At 48.2% G+C, this 22,217-nt stretch overlaps 7 protein-coding genes across 7 annotated transcripts; 3 read left to right on the top strand and 4 right to left on the bottom strand.

Annotated features, from left to right (window-relative positions):
* Positions 1–784: 784 nt before the first annotated feature.
* Positions 785–3,351, bottom strand: F5B22DRAFT_449655 (sulfate permease). The gene is made up of 5 exons (XM_047971944.1): positions 3,046–3,351; positions 2,765–2,902; positions 1,816–2,705; positions 1,655–1,750; positions 785–1,561 (listed from the first exon to the last, which is right to left on the bottom strand). The coding sequence occupies exons 1-5, from the start codon at positions 3,245–3,247 to the stop codon at positions 845–847; spliced, it is 2,043 nt and encodes a 680-aa protein (XP_047826710.1). The 5' UTR covers positions 3,248–3,351; the 3' UTR covers positions 785–844.
* Positions 3,352–7,033: 3,682 nt separating this feature from the next.
* F5B22DRAFT_449589 (oxalate decarboxylase oxdC) lies at positions 7,034–8,910 on the bottom strand. Its single transcript, XM_047971943.1, has 3 exons — positions 8,308–8,910; positions 7,915–8,254; positions 7,034–7,861 (listed from the first exon to the last, which is right to left on the bottom strand). The coding sequence occupies exons 1-3, from the start codon at positions 8,692–8,694 to the stop codon at positions 7,170–7,172; spliced, it is 1,419 nt and encodes a 472-aa protein (XP_047826709.1). The 5' UTR covers positions 8,695–8,910; the 3' UTR covers positions 7,034–7,169.
* Positions 8,911–9,764: 854 nt separating this feature from the next.
* F5B22DRAFT_623811 (uncharacterized protein) lies at positions 9,765–11,643 on the top strand. Its single transcript, XM_047976081.1, has 2 exons — positions 9,765–10,632; positions 10,702–11,643. The coding sequence occupies exons 1-2, from the start codon at positions 10,377–10,379 to the stop codon at positions 11,274–11,276; spliced, it is 831 nt and encodes a 276-aa protein (XP_047826708.1). The 5' UTR covers positions 9,765–10,376; the 3' UTR covers positions 11,277–11,643.
* Positions 11,644–12,959: 1,316 nt separating this feature from the next.
* F5B22DRAFT_650720 (major facilitator superfamily transporter) lies at positions 12,960–14,919 on the top strand (the record flags this gene model as incomplete). The annotated part of the gene is made up of 4 exons (XM_047979357.1): positions 12,960–13,160; positions 13,252–13,396; positions 13,537–13,746; positions 13,802–14,919. The coding sequence occupies 4 exons, from the start codon at positions 12,960–12,962 to the stop codon at positions 14,917–14,919; spliced, it is 1,674 nt and encodes a 557-aa protein (XP_047826707.1).
* A 176-nt stretch (positions 14,920–15,095) lies between these two features.
* Positions 15,096–17,033, bottom strand: F5B22DRAFT_623800 (putative monooxygenase). The gene is made up of 7 exons (XM_047976080.1): positions 16,829–17,033; positions 16,572–16,710; positions 16,183–16,523; positions 15,884–16,121; positions 15,643–15,793; positions 15,507–15,582; positions 15,096–15,455 (listed from the first exon to the last, which is right to left on the bottom strand). Exons 1-7 carry the CDS (start codon positions 16,848–16,850, stop codon positions 15,205–15,207), a joined length of 1,218 nt encoding a protein of 405 aa, XP_047826706.1. The 5' UTR covers positions 16,851–17,033; the 3' UTR covers positions 15,096–15,204.
* Positions 17,034–17,713: 680 nt separating this feature from the next.
* On the top strand, positions 17,714–19,729 carry F5B22DRAFT_449484 (uncharacterized protein). Its single transcript, XM_047971942.1, has one exon. It carries the CDS (start codon positions 18,042–18,044, stop codon positions 19,008–19,010), a length of 969 nt encoding a protein of 322 aa, XP_047826705.1. The 5' UTR covers positions 17,714–18,041; the 3' UTR covers positions 19,011–19,729.
* F5B22DRAFT_660222 (D-lactonohydrolase) lies at positions 19,507–22,036 on the bottom strand (the record flags this gene model as incomplete). Its single annotated transcript, XM_047980263.1, has 8 exons — positions 21,048–22,036; positions 20,835–20,989; positions 20,578–20,771; positions 20,400–20,507; positions 20,129–20,338; positions 19,961–20,057; positions 19,807–19,886; positions 19,507–19,724 (listed from the first exon to the last, which is right to left on the bottom strand). The coding sequence occupies exons 1-8, from the start codon at positions 21,321–21,323 to the stop codon at positions 19,507–19,509; spliced, it is 1,338 nt and encodes a 445-aa protein (XP_047826704.1). The 5' UTR covers positions 21,324–22,036.
* Positions 22,037–22,217: the final 181 nt, after the last annotated feature.

Genomic DNA, 22,217 nt, shown 5'->3' with positions numbered 1-22,217 from the left:
CATGGTCGATTCTCGGCAGTGATGTACTGGGATTTCTCAAGGAAGCGAGAGAGTCATTTGATCTGAAAGCGTGGTCTCTGGTACCGTGGTTCTGGAGTCGTTACACGGTCATTTCTAGGTGCGATATGTCCTGTGGCCTCAATTGCACAGCACCGGGTTGCCTTTGTGCTACAAACCTGCAATATAGGTGCTTATTTTCTTCGCTCATAGCCGACCATAGCTGTGAAGGGCGCTTATCCAGCTATCACTCTTTCTATCCAAGAGACTCTTAAAAGGCAGAAGAAGGAGAACCAGGCTGCAATGGATACCGAAGACCCATAGTCGAACAGCTGTACTGCCATACTCATGATATTCGCCCTTCAATTCAGTATAGATTTCAGTCGCTAAATATTAGGGGTACGTCTACCTATATTCTGACTGACAAAAGAATGACAGTCGACTGGCTGCCTGAGGCGAAATGCAAACAGAGGTATGTTAAGCTCTAGGCTTCCGTCTATGTGTATTCATCTCTTTTCCAAGTGTAACAGCTTGCTCTGGGCATGCCGCATCATTCTTTATAAATCGCTTAAGTGGTTACACCAGAGGAAGAATGAAATCATTAATGTGTAGCCTGAAATTGAAAGAATATCCAATGTTGACTAATTCCCAAGAGACCTTGCTTCAAGGCATTCGTGAAGAATATTGTACCATAAAATCTTCTAGATTTAATGTTGTCCCAGCATAGCACATCAGGCCAAGTTCCTCAGACCTAAATCCCGTATTCCAATCGTAACGCCATCACTCCTTACTTATCCTATTCAATCAGCCCATTCTTTCTCGATACCGAACACGTAACGCCATCATCTCAGCAGAGCTTCTCACTAACAACGCCATTAAGCGATCCCTTCAGATTCTCCCGATCGTCCCAAATCGCTCTGCCAAGCGATGGAAAGATGATATCAGCGCCTTCGGTCTGGGGACCGTCCACATCTGCTAGTGGCCATTTGGCACGTTCGAATCGCTTAATGATGCCTGCACCCATGTTTACCATGCGAATCTCAACAAAATTGCCAAGTTGCCTGTGGATATCGTCCTTTAGCTCCGCAAGAGCCGTCACACCTGTCATGTCAATGAAAGGTACCATCGTGAAGTCTAAGACGACGATTGACAACGGCATATCCTTCAATACAACATTGCGCTCTTTTCGAAGTCGCGCAAGCCTTCGCTCCCCAGCCACGCTCCACGAGCGCGCAGAGTCAGCACTATAATGGGGGTTCTGCACTGACGGGTAGACTAGCTGAATAGACTCGAGAATTTGAGTCTTATTGCGCTGGGCGTTAGGGTAGAATAAAGAGTCTTGGAAAGAGACGACGACGGTATCCTCCGGGATGTTCACAGCCACATCCTCAGAACCCGCACCACTTACACGTGGAAGGGAATGAGGTTCGTTAATGCGCCCCCCCGGGCCGCTTTGGACTGAGATGCGAGATTTCACGAATGCTGAGCGGAGCAAGGTCCAGACGACAGCCCAACCAGCTGCTGATCCGATGCCGTACTCTGAACCTACGAAGATGGTAACAAACTACGTCCAACCGTTAGTATATCATTCTCTCCTTGTGTATCATTTCTCGAGAGCGCCCGGGATGATACAAGACGAATGAGGGTTCTTTCTTACAAATGCTACGTTGAAGGCAATATAATCGGCGAGTGAGACTCTGTAGATCTTGTAGATGGCAGAGAATGGACCAAATAGATGAATGACAGCCATGATCTAGTTTACAATCAGTAATTGCACCTCGACATGGCTTGGTTGAGAATAAAGGCAGAAAGACTTACGATGATGGCTGAGAGTGTAGCCTTGGGAAGCCAATAGAGCGCTGGGGAAAAGAAGTAGATTGTCAACAGAATCCAAGCGGCGGTGACCACTCCATTAAGGGGGCTACGGACGCCGCATTCAGAATTGACCGCAGTCCGAGACATCGCTCCTCCAACGGGCATGGAGCCAAAGAAGCTGTTGACCAGGTTTGTGACGCCGAGGTAGTTGAACTCTTGTGTCTGGTCGACGGTGTAATGGTTCTTCCTACCAAAGGCTTTGGCCACAGCTTGGTGCTCCAATGAAGCTGCAATGAACGGCGCTATAGCCCTAGCAGCTACCTTTGAAATTAGAGCGTTATCGTGAGTCTTTGGCTGAGCAATGCCGTTCGTGTTGACCTTGCTGATCGCCCAGAGGAGCTCATCCCTATCCTTGTTGACAAGATAGGATATAAGAGTGAAAATGATTAGAACGATGATGGCTCGGCTGCTCGAGATGTATTGGATCACGAAGTGCTTCTTGCCCCATTTCTTCCCTACCTTTTCGAGAAGGTACAGGATTACTACGGTACCGAAACCGACGCCGGAAGTTGGTCCGTCCCATTTTGGGAGCCGTCTTAGTACATCTCCGATTATAGCGAAGACGGTAGAGGGGGTATTGTCAAGTCCTACAAGCCCCCCGACTTGTCCGAAACCGATTGTGAGGGCTGTGGCTGAGATGAATCCAATCAAGATGGGAATTGAGATGTAATCTAGGAGAAATCCGAGGCCGAGTAAACCGATAACGAGTCCATAAACACCGACCATAAAGGCAACTGCGGCAGCGATATCAGCGGGTGAATATTCAGCCTTCAAATCCGCCACGATTTCCGCGGTCAGAAGGCCCATGAGCGAAGTCGGTCCGGTGGATAAGTCTGTAATATGACGAATTAGCCCTTATTTGTTGTATAGAACTAAGATAATCGATACCTACCCTTTGAGGTTCCTAGGAACACGGCGACAGCAGCTGGTACCCAACTACTGTAAAGTCCGTGTTCAATAGGTATCGTCGCAATCTTGGCGTAAGACAGGCCCTGAGGAATGAGCATCACTCCAATCGTCAAGCCAGCCACTGCACGAAATATTGTCAGTTACCTAGTTTACTCATAGTGATCTGTTTACTGATTGAGACGTATCTTTGCCATAATGACTGTTCCTTAGGCTTTCCAAGAGAGGGGCAAAGAGAAGAAACAAAGGGGGGATTCAATTACTTACTGAAATCTGAGGCGAGCCATGATGGAGAATATCGTGGGAGCCACTGGACGATTGGGAGCTTGTCAAGGAAATATTGCTTCGCAGCAGAAGGAAGCTTTTTGGGGGCAACTTCAGCATAATGCTTTACTCTGTTCAAGTTGTGGTCTGTTCTCAGTTCTTCTCGAAGAACCTCGAAGTTCTCCTCGATCTTACGAGTAGCCATAGTGACAAGGGTGGGACAAGAATGGTTGCCAGCTGGAATTGGCAGTCGAGCTAGCTAGCTAGCTGTCCTTGTTGTACCTATTCTTTCACAATAGAAGCCCCTTTGTCCTTTTAAGCTTCAAACCTATCGAAACAATATTGTCTTATATAAATGCTGCTCAAAGCTAGTTTACAATGTAAAATAGGAAGGTCTTGCGAGCCAGATCGGGATGAGATCTTCTCGTCACACCGAGATAAACTTATCGTCGAATCGGCGCTCTCAGGTCTGTGTCCATCGCATCGCGAAAGCAAGTGATAGCAACCCCTCCCTCCCTCGGCGCATTCTCGCAGTCTGTCGGTATCGTTCGCGGATGAATAATTGCTACCGTGCCTGAATATCGAGCCTGGCCTTACGGGGAGACCCAAGTTGGGGCATGCTACTTCAGTCGAGAAACGAGACAACACTAAATCAGGGCATGAATTCGACCAATGAGTCAGGCTTCTGCAGCATCGGAAGTCTACTGTGTTTCCACCGGGTTGGTCTTAGAATGGATAACACTCCGCTACTTGTTCTATCTAGCTGGAAATGTGCTATAATGTTGGTTGAGGCATGCTGACGCATGACAACCCGCCCATTCGCATGTGAACCCGTTGTGACACCAATAGGCCTGAGCCGAGAGGCGGATTCAAGGGCGGGGTTATGCCTACACTATCCGGGACGGGATTTCGTAGTGGAAGAAACGACTTTTGTGGCGTCTCTGGTGAGGGGAGCCGTGGTGGCTGATTTCACACTGATCCTTCAATGCTGAGACTCTGTTACTGTGAAACCTACTGTCCATAAATATTATCTACCTACTTTAAACCTGTTATTCTAGAAGGTCTCAGGAATGATTCTGTTCTGCGTATTTGAATTGGCATCTGGTTGTTCCTCAGCATGTAGTAGTTTGTTTAGTTATGGTATATCTGGAACAGTCTTTTAATAGAGACGAAGTAACGATGACGATAACCACCACTCTGCCGTGAACATCATTTCTTGATAGGCCAAGACACAAGCCCTCGCAAGGGTTTCCATGTACATCTACTAAGGGTTTCGATAGCCAGTAAAAACTCAATAAACCCGCTTACATATCATCAGCCAAGACACACAACCAGTGCTGATTCGACGGTATTACATGCGCTTAGTGCTTTAACGAGCCCCAAGAGCCTGGTCTTAAGCCCCAACATGGGTTCGATCACCTAGTAGTATGTCGACATACATAGTAAGTATGGTTAATTCGGAAGGGTACTACTCCATTGGATTCTGGCATTGAATCTCCAACAGCCACAACCGACGTCTGAGCCGAAATTAGTTTCTCGAACTCAATATGTGCATCGCGATATTTCTCCGTCAATTCACGCTGATTAGCATAATAATAGCATCATGGTGTCACTACGTTGACGCGAAATAGACAGAACATCGTTGCTATCAAGCTACTAGTAATTAGACGTTTATTCCCAGGCGACGTTATGGTAAGCTTCCCTGCAGAGCCAAGGTGCATGGCAAAAGCTTGGGCCTTTCTTGTCTGGGCAGATCTGGGTACTGTCTGCGGCTGTGGTTGTTCCATTGCAGTGACCAAGCCCTTGGCCGCCTGATAATTTTGCTGGGCGCCGAGAATTATCGGAGATATTTGTTGATCGTTACCTAATAATGCGCGTCTATACTTTGAATTTGGGACGACGAAGTTTTCTAGGCTGGCAACATAAGTCCAAAGTTTTGATTCCATCGTCTTCATCTTTGCACCTAGCGCCGCGATCTACGCTCTCCACCCGAATATAAAAGTCGTATCGCCTGAAATGGGTCGGGTGATGACGACGTGGATCCAGCAAGGCGTTAGCCAGGCATGTTACAACGCATATTCTGCCGGAGGCAATCGATGAATAATCCGAGATACCAGAAGAGAAGAGCTGTAATGGCCCTGTTGGCAGTCCCACGTCTTCTTGCCTCTACTTTCCTAAACAGGAGAGTATCCCACCTTGGAGCCAGCCCCTAGAGAGGTCTGGATACAACCCAACGTCTCATGATGAAGCTGCAGAGCTAGGTAGTTATGTCCATACTACTGTATAATATCCCTGTAGCTCATCAACGGATAGCCTATCATCGTCCCCAGAATGCCGCGCGGTCTCGTCTCCACCACAATGCTAGCACTTGATCGCGACCTAGCACCAGGCAAGATTACGGTAGTTTGCCTATAAAGGTAGTTTATTGACCTCATTCTACAGTCAGCCACAGCAATGCGTCTTTTGCCATTGGATCGCTCATTCATTCTAGTGGGCAGAAACACGCCGTGTGCTAGGTATCATACTTGGAGGCTTAACGCCACTATCTGCTGTGAAACCCGGCTTCTGCCCAGCTACGTCAGTCTCTGAAGGTTTGCCTAGTCTGCATAAGGAGAAACAGTCCTCCACGGTAGCTTTGAGGTGGAGTTCGGCATGTTAGACTCTCCGCGAGAGTCTAGTTTAGTGCCCGTCGCAGGTGGATACAGTGGGTTGCTGGTGGGTTTGTGGTGGGAAATTCGTCGTGTTCTGGCTGTCGAAATTTGGAGATTCTGTTGGACGTGTAACGTGTGTCTGCGTGCGCCTCCAAATTACTAAACGACAGTACACCGTATGTTTCGATAGCTAGAGGCCCAAAGAAACACACCGGATAGCGCTCAATATGCATAATTGGAAGAAAATATGATCGTTATCTTCTCATTGTTGTGGGTAAGTATCAGGCAGTATGCAAACAAAAGGCCCTATGGTGGTTGTCTGGTATTTATACAATAGATATTCATCTCCCTTTCCCGCGGTCGTTAGTCATACTGTACTTACTGAACGCTAGCTACGCGAGTGAGCACATAACAACTTGTAATAGATGGATTGGAATCCGCCAGTGTACAGTCGGCTAATGGAACATAGAAGTAACTGTCACTACACCTCCAGGATAAAATTTACCTAATACAAAAAAGCCGAGTCAGGGGTGTATAAGTAGAGGACTCTACAGGTCAAGACTAGTGTCACGGGATTATTAGGGCTTAGAATAGCACTAGGAGACGGGGAGTCTTTCCTATTCTTGCCCATGTTGTCTGCATCCGGGAGAGAGAGCATGGTGCCGTGTTTTGGCTGTAGCGAGTTAGGTCCACGAGGGGGTCGGTTCTTCACATTTTGCTATCACTCAAGCATGGGCACCTACTAACCTTCGTAGGTAAGTACGCATTGCCACGATTCTGTAGCTACAGTAGGTAGTTGGGGCAGTGACAAATTCAAGATATGGCCCGCGGGTATGCAGCAAGGCGTCTCCGGAGGCACGTATTGCTTCCTGTTATTTCCAGCAATAGTATGTGTAGAACCCTGCCTCATCGCTCTAAAGATAGCTCTGCTTAAATCTACCGAGCGAAGTAGCCGCCGCGCTACAATGTATGTTGTCTCTTCCCCGCGTCTCATTGACTTGTGCGCTAGTCCTTCCATAGTAAGAAAGCGATACCTTCTCGCATTTCAATGCCCCTGTGATGATTATTGTTGTAATACTAAGGGGTGATACTGAGGGGAAGCCTGGTAGAGGTCTGGGTTGGAATACACACGCGAACCTCCCTTTACTGGAGGCAATGCAACCTGTACAAGCAAAGTGATGAAAGTGTACAGCATGTAATACCATTGATGCAGCAAGGACTGGTTACGGATAATAAGCACCAGATTGAGGCATGATAGCATATGGTATGTATCACAGACCAAGTAGGTATATCTGAAATGCTAATAACTGGCCTAAAATGTATTATTCGTTTCCTTGTAAATGTTTATTGTATAGAAGTAACCAAAGACGGCAACACATGGTGATACTGCTTTACTTATAACATGCATCCACTGACGGTTTATATTTTGTATCCTAGTGGCCGCTTCGTAGAGAGCAGGCTACTACTTGAGGTAAGCTATAGTTCATCAACACTGTCGGAAGCAGTCGACCTTGATGAGTCTGGCATCGTTACTTCATCCTTCTCCGCGCTCTTCACCTTGTTCCAGAAAATCTCGCCGTTCTTAGGATCGTCCTTGAAGAGGTGGTCGACAACAAGCTTCTTGGGGGTCTCGCCCATCCACTGGAAGAGAGAGAAGTCTCTAAACTCGTCGGCTTTGAAGACCTCGAGCATCTCGATGGGCTCGTCCCCAATATTCTCTACAAAGTGGCCCATATTTCGCGGTACGATGCCCACGTCTCCGGGGACGTAATCGAATGTCCGTGCGGTGCCCTCAGCGGCGAAGATGGTGACACGACCTCGACCCTTGAGGAAGAAGTTCCACTCATCCGCGTTCGGATGCCAGTGCATCTCTCGTATAGCGCCGGGCTGTATGGTGACGTGAGCGGCGGCTACAGTCTTTGAGATGGGGAAGTTCTTGGAATCCGTAATCCGGACATCGCCACCAGTGGTGATCTTGGGTTCCTGCTCGAGCATGCGATGAGTGAAGTTATACTTCGACTTCTTCACATTCTTTCCGGTTGGTTTCTCGTCTTCCAGCGAGCCTGGGTATGAGCCTTGGAAAATGTACTTTTCGCCTTTGGGAATGTGCTTGAAGACTTCTGGGGCTAGGTTAAAGTTCTTCGAGATAACTGACTTAGGTGTGTGCGCTAAGAAATCGTTAGTCTAAACCATCATTGCTAACTCAGTTGAGGGTACTAACCTAGCCAGTCAGAGAGAATGAAAGTCGACTCTTCCGAGAAGTTGCCATCGTCGAAGATGAGCAGAAATTCCGTACCATTCTCCCCCAAGCCTTGGAGAGAGTGAGGAACACCACTAGGAAAGTACCACAGGTCTCCTGTCTTTAGGTCGTCCATGAAGTTACCTCCTTCATAGTCAATCGCAGTCACGCGAACCTCGCCGTCCAAAACGTACGCCCATTCAGCCTCCTTGTGCCAATGTAGCTCGCGAATAACCCCCTTATCGAGTCGCATGTTTACACTGGCAAGGTCGACACTCGTGCCCAGCTCCCGAACTGTAGTCTGACGGGTCCAGCCGCCCTCCTGTTACAATTAGCAAAAATAGGTTGCCGAGGGGTAGATGGAGGAGTCCTTACCTCAATTCGCACATGCGAGTCGGCAAAGCTCCATCGCATGTTACCCATGTTGCCATGGTCAGTGCTAGGTGGGCGCACGAGATCCGGGCTCTGACGAGAGCGCTCCCAATTCCATGGTCCTAGGACAGAGGCGCCCAAGCCGTTGCGATACGGCAGAGGGTCCAATTTCTCTCCAATCGCATCAACGGCGCCGTCATAGGGATCTCTGTAGTCCGGATTGTACGGTGACTTGGTCTTCTTCGAATATTTAGCAGGTAGCTCTAGACCAGCTAGAAGGTATTGGCGCGGGCTGTCTTGCACGGGGACAGCGAGCCCTGAGTTAGTCAAAGCAAGCCCCGCGAGCAAAAGTCGCGACAAGGAGCTCTGCTGCGATTGGGGGAACTGCATTGTTGTTGGTCAGGATAGTGTGGATTTCGAGCAAAGTTAGAGCAAAGTATGCTAGACCGCCAATTGTCAATTGAACCTATGTGGTGGCAGGGTTTGAGATTTAAAGACGTGCGGATGAGGGAGAGAAGACAAAGGGAGACGAAGAAAGCTCGAACACGCGATGGCGAAAGCAGCGATACGGAGCTATGTCGTAGACGACTTTCCGAGCTTCTTCCTAACTGCTGATAATTAACCAAGCTAACGTACAGTAGGACCGGATGTACCTACGTAAGGTAGTACCGGTACACAGCATACTTACATACCCCTACACTTTGCGTGGATAAGCCAATGTGTCAATGCATTTACCTGGATGGGGTGGAATACTTGGTCGGCGTGTCGCCAACTCTTTGCTGGAGTCTACTGTTCGATGCAGAGCTCCTCCGGGTCAACTATCCTATTAGAATCAAGAGGCCCAGGGACCCTTCAGAATGGAGGCAAACTGACTCAGCAGTCCCATATCATCCCTTGCACATGCGCATGTTAGCTGGACTCCGAAGCAAGCCCGAGCATTCTCCAGTGCTTGTTGTATGTGAAACAAGAAGATGGCTACGCCTTGATGCGACATGCCTACGTGCCGTTGTTACCGTCTGCCACTCTTACCAGGCACCTACCATCGTACAGTAGGAATTGTCGGCAGGCAAGGTCAGATATCTTGTTTGAACCGGTAGCAGGAACCCCTGTCGATACTGTATCTTACTTACTAAGTGGCTTATAGACAGTAGCGTACGCCGTGTCTCGGCGATGATTGTGACTGGTAATCAGCGAGAGGGGCCGTCTAGCTTACCAACTCAAGGAGAGAGACCTGTAAACTCTAAACGCAGTATTAGATTGGCATCAAAAATCGTATACTTGGAAAATTAATGAGCTGTTACGGTTCGCCGTGTCTAAGATAAGGATCATGTCTAGTTTAGACTTCAAGTGACTCGAAAAGTAGATTGTGCATAATCCATCTACTCAGTAAGGCCACGCTATTGAGTATTATAGTGAATGTACGGAGCTATAACATTTCCTAGCTTAATCCCGCCTTACTAAAACACTCAAGTTTCCAACAAACGCGTTCCTACTTGTAAGCGCTGCACTGCAATGGAAAACGCTGTGAAAATGGAGTGGACCATTGGAGAATGTTGAAGCCAAGAAACATAGTTGCAACCAACTTTCCTCAAATGTTTCTAGTGCACCTCGAGATAACATTATCCATGAGTCTCGACTCTCCAAGAACTCCCCGGTGTTTCGGTTGGGGTAACGCAGCCAAGCTTCGATTTCCAGCATGTCATCAACTAGGGTTCCTCGTCGACGTCACATACCAACAAGTACCACACCGGCTAATCCCCATAAGTGTGTAGCACCGTATGCTACTCCGGAGGCTAATCGTGTAGCGTGGCTAGCAGTAATCGCCATAAATTTCCTCCACCTCTCGATATCCTCCGGCGACATTACCTACCGTGATGGTAAGGGAGGGCAAGCTAGCATAGTCTTGGCTGATTGATTCGGACAAACTGATAAAGAAGCGAACCTCGGCGCTTTCAACTCCCCATCTATAGCTCGTCCTCCCATCAATCTCAAAGCATTTTTAGCTTTAGGCATCTTCTCTCTAAACCTTGACACAAGCGCTTGAAAAGAGCCCCGTCGCCTTCGATCCTCTCATGCCGCCTCCTACTTCGTCAAATGGATATGGTGCCGTCAATGGCTCAGGACGGGGCGCGAACGCTCCTGGCGATGAAGAGCAGCCTTTGTTAAACGGTACCGGACGGCCTCTTAAGTCGGGATGGCGCAAAAGCATGACGACGGACATTCGTCGAGATTGGACTGATCTAGTGCTGCTCACCTGTTACATCGTGACTGGCCTACTCGACAGCGCATCCATATCGACATGGGGCTCCTTCGTTTCGATGCAGACCGGTAGATTCCTCCTAATTACCTTTTTTTTCTTGTTTTCTTACTTCACATGTGGGAGCTAACAAAATGAAGGCAATACGGTTTACTTCGGCTTGGGGATCGCTGCACCACACGAGTCTACCAGATGGATTAAGTCGGGGACCTCACTCGCCTTCTTCTGCATAGGCTCGGTGTTCTTCAGTTCTTTCCACCGCATTTTCTCCGCCAAACGACGATGGGTTCTCTGCGCATCCTTTATTGTACAACTACTGTTGATCGTCGGGGCGGCAGCAATCCTCACTTTTGGACCGGAATCTGCAGACCCGAAAGAGTCGATCGGATGGTCAGAACTTGTTCCTATTGCCCTGATAGCGTTTCAGAGCTGCGGGCAAGCAGTAGCTAGCAGAGCGCTTAAGCATAACGCTCTTACAAGTGTTGTGCTCACAAGTATCTACTGTGACCTATTCTCAGATGCCAACCTGCTAGCCGCCCAGAACGTGGAACGAAATAGAAGGGTCGCAGCGCCACTACTCCTTCTTGTGGGAGCCATCTTTGGTGGCCTCCTAGCCCACAGCTCGGTGGGTTGCGCAGGCGCCTTGTGGGTTTCTGCGGCGCTCAAGTTTGGCGTTGTCATCGCATGGTTCTTGTGGCCCGATGAAGCGCAATGAGGTGGCGTTTGTTTCGGTGCTTCATGTGCTTAGGCTGGACGCACAATGATAGGTGTGCGAACTATAGCCTGTATATCTGCGGCCATAGCCGGTTTTCCGTGTGGGATCGCGACGATCTGATAGATAAAAGATAAAATCATAGAGCGCTTTGAGGGGTATAGAACATGATACAGTACTAAGGGCTAAGTCTGGAGTTGGAAATTCTTCACAATAAAGTTCGTTTTACTAATACCTGCTCGTTCTGAAAGTTATTTAGGGAGAAGTGAAGCAGTTCCGGACCAAGTAGAGGCACAATTAACCAACCTCTCGACCCCTCCGTTCAGTACACGCAACCATTCATAATTCTAGCAGCGCAGCCCAACGCCTGTATTCGAGTGGAGTACAGTCGCTTGTCGAATTATTTCACTTATTGATTAGCTACGTTCATATTCTTTAGCAGTCAACATAGATTCAAAGCTTGCCGTGCGTCTACTACCCGCCAACTTACATATATCTGTTACGTAAAGAGACATACGGGCAACTAGATTAGAAATACAAAAGCATGCATGTAATCGGATAACAGCGATCTCAACGCACTGTCTTGGAAGACCTAATATTATCGCCACCACTTATTGCCATGTGTTTTTAAGTAAGATATGTGCAACTTTTCACACTTCAGTGTTCTTCCAGGCCATGCTAGATGATGATATCCATAGAAACACCCATATTTCCAATATTGCTGCAGTTGAAGTACATCGAGTTGAATCTCCGATTGCTTTACATGTGTTATCTAGACTGTGTAAGTAGTCTCAGCCAGGCGCAAAGGCGTGCACATGGTCTTCCGTTTGACAATTTGATACAAGCGGATGTATGGCAAAACGTCGCTCAAAACTCGCTCACACGGCTTAGAGAAAATTAGAAAACGGAATGTTCCAATTGGTGCATAATGTAACCTCCAAACTGTCATCAAACCCTAGACCTGCCGAAGAGGAAACTTCTATTTACTACATGACTAGATAGTATCTGGTTATCTAGCTATGACCAGAATTCAAATAGCGACTTGAGCACTGAACTTCGCTTTCTAGGTCTAGTCATGGTAGCTTTAGGAAAACCACTTCTACACGACGAGTTAGTGGCATACGAGCGTATATCTAGTTTTCTCGCACGTAAGGTTCTCTCGACCCGAAAGCAGCTGGGAGCGTTTTCTCCGAATTAAAGCTATGTTCTGACATCTTACTCAACATTCTGTTTACTAAATAGTCAACATTTTCCAAATGAGGTCCGGCGCCGAACTTCGCGATGATCGGATCCGCGACTCATGTTCAATTAGCGGTCCAATCCTCAGGCATATCCGACAAGACGTGACTGCCAAGTTTGGAGGAAGGGAAAACGCATCCGGTGCGGCATTACCCATTTGGTTCTACGAGATTTCCCAGTCCCAGTCTATACTACATTAATACTAAGGATCCCCAGATTCAAGCCCGCTCTCGGCATCGCTAGAACGAAATCGCCCACTTGGCGCCCCATCCTTCGCTTATCAAGCGATACCTTGGGATCTCGGGGAAGATCTGCCGATTGGTAATGAAGATGGCGGGAAATCTCAAATCTCTTTTCTTCGTCGTATCTGCGGTCGAATTTCTGTCTGGCCTTGAGCACCTCTACGTTGTAAAATAGTCGCCGTATGATCCTCCCTGGTAGAAAATCATGTCGACGGTACGGGACCCCGCGATTGAGCCAAGCGACGTGGAAAGAACTGGAGATGCGAAAATCGCTGGAGACTCATCCGAGCCGATGGCCGATGCCGATGTCGCCGAATTGGAAAAAGATGGCGAACCGCCTCTGCCATTCTCTAGAGCGCGGTGTATAGCTCTCGTGGCTACGGTTACGGGCGCCAGCTTCCTAAACGTAGTGCCCCTTTTTTTATTACTACCAAGTTTTCTTAAAATGAGCAAAGGAGGGATATTGGATAGTAAGAAAACTACTAACAACCACGAAGACACTTTCTAGTCAAGCCGTTGTTATAATCCTACCGACGATTGGGAGGGAGATCGGTATTCCTGAGACCCGGCTGCAATGGATTGTGTCGGCATATGCTTTAACTTTCGGCACATTCCTGTTAATCTGGGGCCGTATCGCCGATAGTAAGTAACCCTCAGCATCTTTCTTCAAAAGCGGAGATTTGCCTATGTAGAGTTTGAATCACGTTCCATGAGTTCTGAAAGCTTTTAGATTACTCGCAGATCGCGCTCAAGATCGCAGCCGTTGACTCTCAGTGCTACAGTATATGGAAAACGAGATATTTTCATCTGGGGCAGCGCCTTCGTGGCTGCTACTTTGATAGCTAACCCCTTCCTGCCAAATGAAATCGCTTTCGACCTTTTCAGGGGGCTGCAAGGTCTGGGAGCCGCAGCGAATGTTCCTACGGCAATTGGGATATTAGGTGTTACGTTTCCTCCGGGAAAGGCTAAGAATTATGCATTTAGCGCTTATGGTGTGTTTGATCCCGGTTGTTGCTTTCCAGAACTCCCATGTTGATCTGTCGCTAGCTTCTGGAGCGCCATTAGGGAGTGTCTTCGGAAACCTCCTTGCTGGTGGCATTGCTTCAGCCACGAGTTGGAAATGGGTGTTTGGCACTCTAGGAGCACTCGCTGCTGTGATTACGGTTGCCGGCTATTTCTTCATTCCCCCACCGCCTCCTGCTTTGACCCCGGAGAGGAGAGGACTTGCGCTTCTTGAGCATGTCGATTGGCTGGGAGGATTCCTTGTCACAGTCGGCCTTCTTGCTCTTCTGTTCGCTTTGACAGAGGGCAACGTCGTTGGCTGGAGCACTCCCTGGGTTCCAGTCTTAATTGTTGTTTCAGTCCTTCTCCTATGTGTTTTCTATGTCTGGCAGTGGTATCAAGAGAATCGCACTACAAGGAGGCCGCTGATCAAAGTTTCCATATTCAAGAACGGGAGGTTTTGCGCTGGCCTCCTGATCATGGCGCTTTTCTTCGCTAGCTTCAACAACTTCATAGTCTATGCGACTTACTTCTATCAGAATTACCAAGGTCTCAGCCCCCTCGACACCACCCTACGTTTCATCGCAACAGGCGTCACAGGTACACTAGTGGCATTCGTCGTCAGCCATCTAATCTCGCGTGTCCCAACATGGATTCTGCTCCTGTGCGCAAACGTGGCAATGTCTGTTGCATGTCTGCTGTTCGCTGTGCCGCTTCCTCGTGGAACCTCCTACTTTGCCTTTGGACTGCCAGCCTTCATTCTGTCCGTAATCGGCGCTGATATCACATGGCCTTGTTTGACACTTTTCACATCAAAGTCTCTTCCACAAGAAGATCAAGCAATAGGAGGGGGTCTCATCAACGCCTCAGCCGGCGTTGGCAGAGCTATCGGACTTGCTATCGACACAGCTATTCAGACGGCTGTGCTCGCTAGAGAAAGGGGTGTCTCTGTGGACAAGGCTGGCGAGATCCAGGAATGGGACGCGGCATCCTTAGAGAGCATTAGGGCGGCAGACTGGTTCAACTTTGCGCTCAGTCTCTTGTGCGTAGCGGTTGTCTGTCTTGCGTTTCGCGGAACAGGGATTGTAGGGAAAAAGGAAGAACCGAAGAGGGAACCCCCTCAAGTCTTGAGAGATGCTGAAAAAGCCGATACCACGAAATGAGCATTGAAAACTATAGACCTAGATTGATACTACCAGCTCATACATACTACGAGATTGCAGCCTAAAATCAGACCGTCACAACTGCCAATACCTAATACCTCCTATGCTCCCTATACAAAAGTAAACCTACAAGAAGTTGATGTAAAAGCTCCTCGTGAACAAGTTTTCATAATAAAATCACCTGGAAATATAGATTGCTGTTATAATGCGCTCTATGATCATATCATAGTCTACGATATCCCATAGCCGTTTACACACTATCATCGCATTGCTCAACCACTGTACCTAATCTTCCTCAGGCAAAGGGCTCATGCGACGTCCCCAAGCATAATAGAATTCAGTGGAGCCAACCTCTCGCTTCTTTGAAAATGCTTCTTCTGAGAGCTTGGCAGCTTCTCTACCCCTCTCCAGCATCTTGGCCTGGTATGGGTCAAAGACCTCCTTGATGCTCTCGATGTTATCTTTGTCAATCTTGCTTATAGCCTTGGCAAGGTTCAGTGCATCTGATATGGCGTGGTAACCGCCTTCTCCACGAACTGTCCTGAGATAAGTATTTGATTTGCTTTCCGATTGTGTAGTGGACTCACAGGGTGTCATAGCATGAGCAGCATCCCCTAGAAGCGTGACTCTCCCGGTTGGCATCGAGTCTATGACCAGAGTGTACTTGTGTGAAAAAAGAATTAGTTTACGACATTTCTTTGAATAGGTGCGACTTATACTTACGAGCCTGAGCACCGGGAGGGTCGACTGGGGGTCTGATCTCTTGAGAGTAGTGAGGTACTTAACTGGCAGATCCTTCGTTTTGCTGACTACAAAGTCGTACAGTTCCTGTCCAGTAGCTTTATAAGTCCAGAAATCCTTCTCGGTAGCACCTCTATTCGGAAGGAGGTTAGTTTCGAAGAAAACAGACTGAACTTCATAGAGCTGCAGGAAATGTGGCATGGAAAGGATGTTGGAGTCATACTCATCTGGCCATATCAAAGCCCAGCCGATCTTCCCAGACTCTCCATCAGGATTCATCTCTATCAGGGTAACTAGAAAAATCATGGGGGCGCCATTGATAGAGTCCATATCCACTATGTAGAGAGAATGGCCCAGACGAAGCTGCTCTTCAATCTCGTCGCCTTTGAGAGTACAGTAACCATCGATGAAACCCACTGGCGGTGTTCTGATGGGATCATGTCCGAGGATATGCTTGCGGGCTACAAGGAAAGTTAGCAGCTAGCTAAAGCTCTTATGGAGTGAATAACAGACGGTACGTACTGACACTTCGAGAGCCCTCTGCACCAACAAGGATATCGCCTTCAGCAGACGTCCCATCCTGGAAGTATATCTTTACCTTGTCACCGGTCTCCACGATGTTTTCAATCTTCTTGCTGTATTGCACCGGAATATGCGTTTCTAACCATTCAACAATCTTGTGACGAGCAGCTCGAACAATCCAACCAGACTCATCGCCTCGCACACCAATCTTGGGCTGGTTCGGTGTCTCGGGGTTGTAATAGACAACTTCAGGTTGATACTTCGTCAAGGGAAGTAAATTGCTTAACGAGGATACTGGAGGCAAGTCGTCTGGGATGGATTGTTTGAGATCATCGAGCATGCTATTGTCAAGTTAGCGAAGTTGACTCTGAGATATGATATACTCTCACCCGTGCAGGCCGATTACCCATCCTGGTCGTCGCTCACGCTGATTCTCGTCCCTCTCAAATATTTCATAGGAAATACCTTGCTTTCGCAGCGCTTGCGCTAATGCTAGGCCACCTAACCCTGCGCCGGCAATGAGAACGTCTGATGAAGAGTCAGCTCCGGCAGACGATCTAGGTCTTTTAATACAGGAATATAGTAATCTCAGGGATAAGTAGCTCAGAGGTCTGAAGTTTTTCACACGATACTGGGTGATACGTACGAGGGGAAGATGAAGCAGTCATTGTATCAAGCGTTTCAGTCGATTGACTCTCGAATCAGGATACTTGATCAAAGTGGACGAGACAAGGTGAGTGCTATCTTTCTCCCAAGTTCCTGAGATTTCTCACGTTTTATGCGGTGAGGAGCTCTTAGGCTTACTTAATTATTTATGCGAATTACTACACTTAAGGAGCGCTTGCAATCACACAGACACGATCTACACGAGGGCTGCGAGTGCAAGAAATCGGTATACAAGATATGACATTTTCGGTGTTCGCAACTTGTGTATTGTCCGAGAGCAGTCAGTCCTCATTCATGATTCAATATTTCAGCAAGATACATCTTGCTTATGATTACGCCGAGCCGCTCTGGTCGGAGACCGACCCCCGATGAGCACTGAGATGTAAAATATTACTATTTATAATGAAGGTTTTCATGAGAAGATACACGAATTGTACCTACAACCGAAGCTTTCCCGTATCCCCGTATCTCGGCCGAACCGTAATACTGAGTAGGATCCCTTCTTAAATTCCCCCGTATGATTACATCTTGCTTCATAGTTTGGAGGATTCCTGAGACTTAGATAAAAGGAATTAAATAATGAGAGCTTAAGTCTTGTGTAAAAACTTGTATTGATTTTGAGGTAGCCGCTCCATCTTCGATCTGCGTCGGTACTAATAGACAATACTTATAAGCTATTACTCCGGGCCCACACACTTCAGCCATGTCGTGCTGAACATTGCATTCATGCTACCATCAACTAACAGTAACCATCGTGTACTACTGAAAAACTAGCGACTCTAAAGCGACATCGATACTCGAGTTGTCATTTCACTTGGACAATTTCAGATACTAATACAATAACCCCCATCTCGTTCCCCCACGTACTCCGCATCATGAACTCCAAACCCCGCATGCCCCGCCATCTCGCGATATTGAGCCCCGGCTATACAGAGCTGACGATGCCGTTCACATGACAGCTCGTTCTTGGGAGAAGGTTTAAAGGCTTCAAGTCGTCTGGTCCTATATCTCTCTCCTAAAATTCTATTTTTTTGCAATATCAATTGTCGGATTGAAGAACAATAACACCTTGTCTAGTGATAGTTTGCGAAGACGACAGAAACCCAGAAGAGAGGGCACCAGAGAGGAAACCCAAAAAGGGGCAACTGAGAAACCAGTTAAAACAAAACAGTCTCTTGAAACCCAAGCACATAATGGCGAAAAACATCCTCATCACTGGCGCGGGTGGCCTTGTCGGTCCCCTGATCGCAGCCCGTCTATTAAACGACCCAGAGTACAACGTGGTACTAACAGACCTGCTCGACCCAATTGTACCCTCGGGCGTAAAATACCCACAGAACGCGCGCTGTCTCAAGGGCGACATAACAGACGCATCTTTCATCCAGACCCTCATATCCGCGGCCCAGCCACTGCACGCCGTCTTCCTCTTCCACGGGATAATGTCAGCTGGGTCAGAGGCTGACTTCGACCTCTCCCTCGCGGTGAACGTGAAAAGCGTGCAAAACCTGCTTCTTGCGCTGCGCGACTCGAACCCAGGGATCCGCGTCATCTACTCGTCGTCGCAGGCCGTCTACGGCCAGCCCCTTCCGGAAAAGGTCACAGACGACGTGACCCCGACGCCCGAGGGCACGTACGGCGCGCACAAGTTACTGACGGAGATCTTCATCAACGACATGCACCGCAAGGGCTTCATCGATGCCTTCATCCTGCGGTTCCCTACTGTTGCCGTGCGGCCAGGGCGCCCTACCAACGCGGCGTCCTCGTTTTTGTCGGGCATGATTCGTGAGCCGATGAACGGCGAGGAATGCGTCTTACCGCTGAAGGATCGCAGCTTCCGCAGCTTCGTGTGCTCGCCGAGCAGTTTGCAGGAGAACTTGTATCGCGTGCTGCACATGGACTCGGAAAAGCTGCCCAAGCACATCCGACATATCAATATCCCCGGCATCTCCGTCTCAATCCAGGAGCTCATGGATGCGCTGGCGAAGTACGGCGGCGAGGACAAGTTGAAGTTCTTGAAGGAGGAGACGAAGCCGGAGCTGGAGCGTATTTTGCGAAGCTGGGCGTCAGACTTCGACACGTCTACGCCTATCCGATTGGGATTGACGAAGGACGAGAGAGCGGACGATATCGTCAAGGAGTATATTGATTCACTGAAGAAATAATTATGTAGGATATGTGAATACCACTTATAATCTGTACGTACGAGTGGCCGAACATTTAGACAGCCTACGGCAGCCTTGCAAAAGACCTTCATGGAGCTTCATGATACCTCGTAAGACATGCAACCTTGTTTTAAAAATTGAAAATATCTAGACTTCGTTGGCAATGAGCCATCTCCGGCCTTAGGAAATCAACAGAAGTCGAAGCAAAGGCCGCACCAGTGTATATAGGATTCAATTCGGCCAACAGGGCCATGAAGGAAATTGGTACCCAAGGACCTCTGCAACCTCAAAAGATTATTATATTGTGAATAGATTCAATTCCACGCCCAGTGATTAGCACCTGTCAGTTAATCTCGATGAATTAGTTACGTGAGGGCATAGGTACTGATGTAAGGCCGCTTTCTGAGCCCGGCACACTATACACTTTTGATCATAATCCATTCATAGACATAAAGTGATGCACGCTCGCTCAACAGAGGAATAATTAAAGTTAATTTTAGACAGAGCCAGTGGGTGCACCGCTAGTCACTGCCATTTTTGCGTAGAACAGCTCCGTCTCGGCACAGATGACCATGCCATCATCCCCGGCGAAGTTGAAGTTGGCCGATGTTTGGCCCAGGAATATCTTGCCGATCAAGGTTCCAGCGGTATTGTAGACGTGAACACCATCACCAACGCCAGCATACAGACGGCCTTTCGTGTCAATGTGAATGCCTAAAATGTTGAAAAAAAAATCATGATTAGCATGAACAACGGGTGACGGAGATGGATGTTGGGGGAAAGGATCAGATCATACCATCTGGGATTCCGGTGTGGGCATGTGCGAAGGTCTTCCGATTTGACCAAGTGCCGTCATTTGCGACATCAAACCGATAACTGTGCAATGTGAATTAGTGATCTACGCCGTAAGGATGGCTTGATGGCAATTTAGAGTGAAGTAAGAGACTCACATGGTTGCTGGATAAGTTGCATTGATGCCCCAAAAGACTTGTTGGGCCCCGGTGTCGGCGACGTATGCATGCGAACCACGAGGAGAGAATACGATTCCTATGAGATGAATATCAGCACTTGCAAGACATGGCAATCAGTCGCATACGAAGCGAGTATTAGCAACATACCGTTCGGTTGGCGGAATCCATCAGCAACAACTGTGACAGCACCAGTCTTGTCGTTGTACCGGTAAACCTGGTGTGGGAGTGCTTCCGCTGGCCTGAAGTCTTGGAGCAACCCGTAGACGGGGTCTGTGAAGTATAACTCATTGTTCTTCGGGTTAATGGCCATGTCGTTTAGAGAGTTGAACTGGCGGCCGTAGTAGTTATTCAGAAGGACTTGGGGTTTCTATTGTTAGTACATGTCAAATTAAGCCTCCCGCTTAGATGGACCGTTTACCTGTGGTGTTGTATGGTTCTCTAGGATTCATCATTATAAGGTCCGATGTTTTCTCCGCACCCATACCCTCGGCTGCGAAGAGAATGGTATCCTTATATCTTATCGCTCCTGCACCAACAATTAGCACATTCCTTTTACCATGATATCAATGTGAAGATGAAGCATGTCTTTTGCTTACCATTGGGGTTCAGCACCGTAGGGTTGGAGTCAACAACGTGCACCTTGACCTCACCCGTCGCATTTCGCTTTGTAGAAACGGCTTCGGCTTCGTCAAGGCTAATCTTTTGGATAATGGCCGATTTATTCAGACCTGTGCCAGTTGCCGGGTTACCTGCACTCTGCACGAAGAACACTTCGTTGGTTGGGGGATACCTAAATGCAACTCGGTTAAACTTGAATTTCTACAGTAATAGGTATGTTGACCCCGCATCATACCATACCACAGCTTCATGGAAGATAGGATTTACATCGCTCCGCGCAATGAGCGTCAAGGTTGGGTTCGGCCCAATCACATCATAAAATTCGTCATCGTAGACATGGAAGGGCTTTTCCTTGAGAGCAGCAAGGTCGTAGCCAGGAGGAACAAAAACCTGTATCTTAGTTTAATTGCTAGCTTCAAGCATAGGAACGCTATGGACCACGACTTACGCTTGTTAAGTTAAACTCACTCGGAGGTGGGACGGAAGGCAGAACATTGAAAGCTTTCTGGTCGATAAACTGAGCTTGAGCCAGTATCTCGTGCCTCCGCTCGGGCAGGTCGTTGTAAGTGCCAATGGCCACACCGACAGAGAGCACTGTCAGTGCTGCAAGAGTAGTGAGTTTAGTCATACTCCAGCCTGTGTCTTCATTGTTTCCAGTAGGGGGCTGCCCGAGGGAGACGGCTTGTAAGTGCCTTTCTCCATGGCTGCTCGCGGACCGGCCCATCGTATTTATGCCCGTCCCACGGCCCCGACTTGCCGAGGACTACCCCTGTGGTGACGATCCTTGGCAACAGATCATCCAGTTGAAGTGTGCGCGTCTCGCGGCACCATCAAGCGACGGCGCATGCAACCAGGATCTGGAATCAACCGGCGCAACCACGCTTAGCAGCCTGGGGGCTACAGCGGCAGCGAATGGACGTCGTTACCCAAGTGATTCATGACGTGAGCAAATGCCTTTACGACTCCAAGTGGCTAGCGGAGCTGTGGTCGGTGTGCGTTGAGTGTAACTTCAAGTTGCGGGGAAGGCAGCTTCGGTTGACTGCATTCTCACGGCTGAGCAAGCGAGTCCAAGATGAGGTTTCCAACTTTCTAGGCCTTATCCACCAAACTAACCTCACCTAGGTAACAAGGCGGTATTTCCCGGCCCCCAGAGATTTAACACGGCGGTCAGACTAATGCAATGGACTTGCCTTGCGTTCGGCAATGCTTGAAGCTCAAATAACAGTGTATTGTTAATGATCAAGCGTTCAGGCAACGGATAGATTAACATGTATCAATGTGTGAAACAAAGTTTTAAGGTTATTTGGTAAAATCTAAACCCCACCCTCCCGCCTACATTTCCTGTGTTAATACTAGGAGTAAGTAGGAAATGTTCTCGAAAACAACGCATTTAGAAAATCAAGCATCCTATTCTAAAAGTTAGCTGCCGACTTAGTAGATCGTGGGGAAATGAATTTCCAGATCGCGTACCAGCGTACTACACCTTGACCCCAAAATGGCACCCACAACCCCCCACGCCCATCTCTGACACTATCTCTATACTTCCTAACCTCCCTCCACATTGTCTTAGGTTTAGTACTATAGATCTAGCCGCATATATTTTAGCATTGTAAAGATA

This window comes from Xylaria bambusicola (assembly GCF_022495145.1).
Source record: "Xylaria bambusicola strain CBS 139988 unplaced genomic scaffold F5B22scaffold_57, whole genome shotgun sequence".
NCBI classification, from domain to species: domain Eukaryota; kingdom Fungi; phylum Ascomycota; class Sordariomycetes; order Xylariales; family Xylariaceae; genus Xylaria; species Xylaria bambusicola.
The sequence above is the reverse complement of the archived record's forward strand: the minus strand, read 5'-3'. Positions and strand labels throughout refer to the sequence as shown.

Excerpts from the sequence above, each read along its gene's own strand:
- F5B22DRAFT_449655 (XM_047971944.1), bottom strand. The coding sequence starts at position 3,247 with ATGGCTACTCGTAAGATCGAGGAGAACTTCGAGGTTCTTCGAGAAGAA. Across the intron at positions 1,751-1,815 it reads CTACACTCTCAGCCATCATC|ATCATGGCTGTCATTCATCT; the intron begins GTAAGTCTTTCT and ends ATTGTAAACTAG. Across the intron at positions 1,562-1,654 it reads TTGCCTTCAACGTAGCATTT|TTTGTTACCATCTTCGTAGG; the intron begins GTAAGAAAGAAC and ends GGTTGGACGTAG.
- F5B22DRAFT_449589 (XM_047971943.1), bottom strand. The coding sequence starts at position 8,694 with ATGCAGTTCCCCCAATCGCAGCAGAGCTCCTTGTCGCGACTTTTGCTC. Across the intron at positions 8,255-8,307 it reads ACTCGCATGTGCGAATTGAG|GAGGGCGGCTGGACCCGTCA; the intron begins GTAAGGACTCCT and ends TAATTGTAACAG. Across the intron at positions 7,862-7,914 it reads CATTCTCTCTGACTGGCTAG|CGCACACACCTAAGTCAGTT; the intron begins GTTAGTACCCTC and ends ACGATTTCTTAG.
- F5B22DRAFT_623811 (XM_047976081.1), top strand. The coding sequence starts at position 10,377 with ATGCCGCCTCCTACTTCGTCAAATGGATATGGTGCCGTCAATGGCTCA. Across the intron at positions 10,633-10,701 it reads CTTCGTTTCGATGCAGACCG|GCAATACGGTTTACTTCGGC; the intron begins GTAGATTCCTCC and ends AACAAAATGAAG.
- F5B22DRAFT_623800 (XM_047976080.1), bottom strand. The coding sequence starts at position 16,850 with ATGACTGCTTCATCTTCCCCTC. Across the intron at positions 16,711-16,828 it reads GACTGCTTCATCTTCCCCTC|ACGTTCTCATTGCCGGCGCA; the intron begins GTACGTATCACC and ends ACTCTTCATCAG. Across the intron at positions 16,524-16,571 it reads TGGGTAATCGGCCTGCACGG|CATGCTCGATGATCTCAAAC; the intron begins GTGAGAGTATAT and ends ACTTGACAATAG.
- F5B22DRAFT_449484 (XM_047971942.1), top strand. The coding sequence starts at position 18,042 with ATGGCGAAAAACATCCTCATCACTGGCGCGGGTGGCCTTGTCGGTCCC.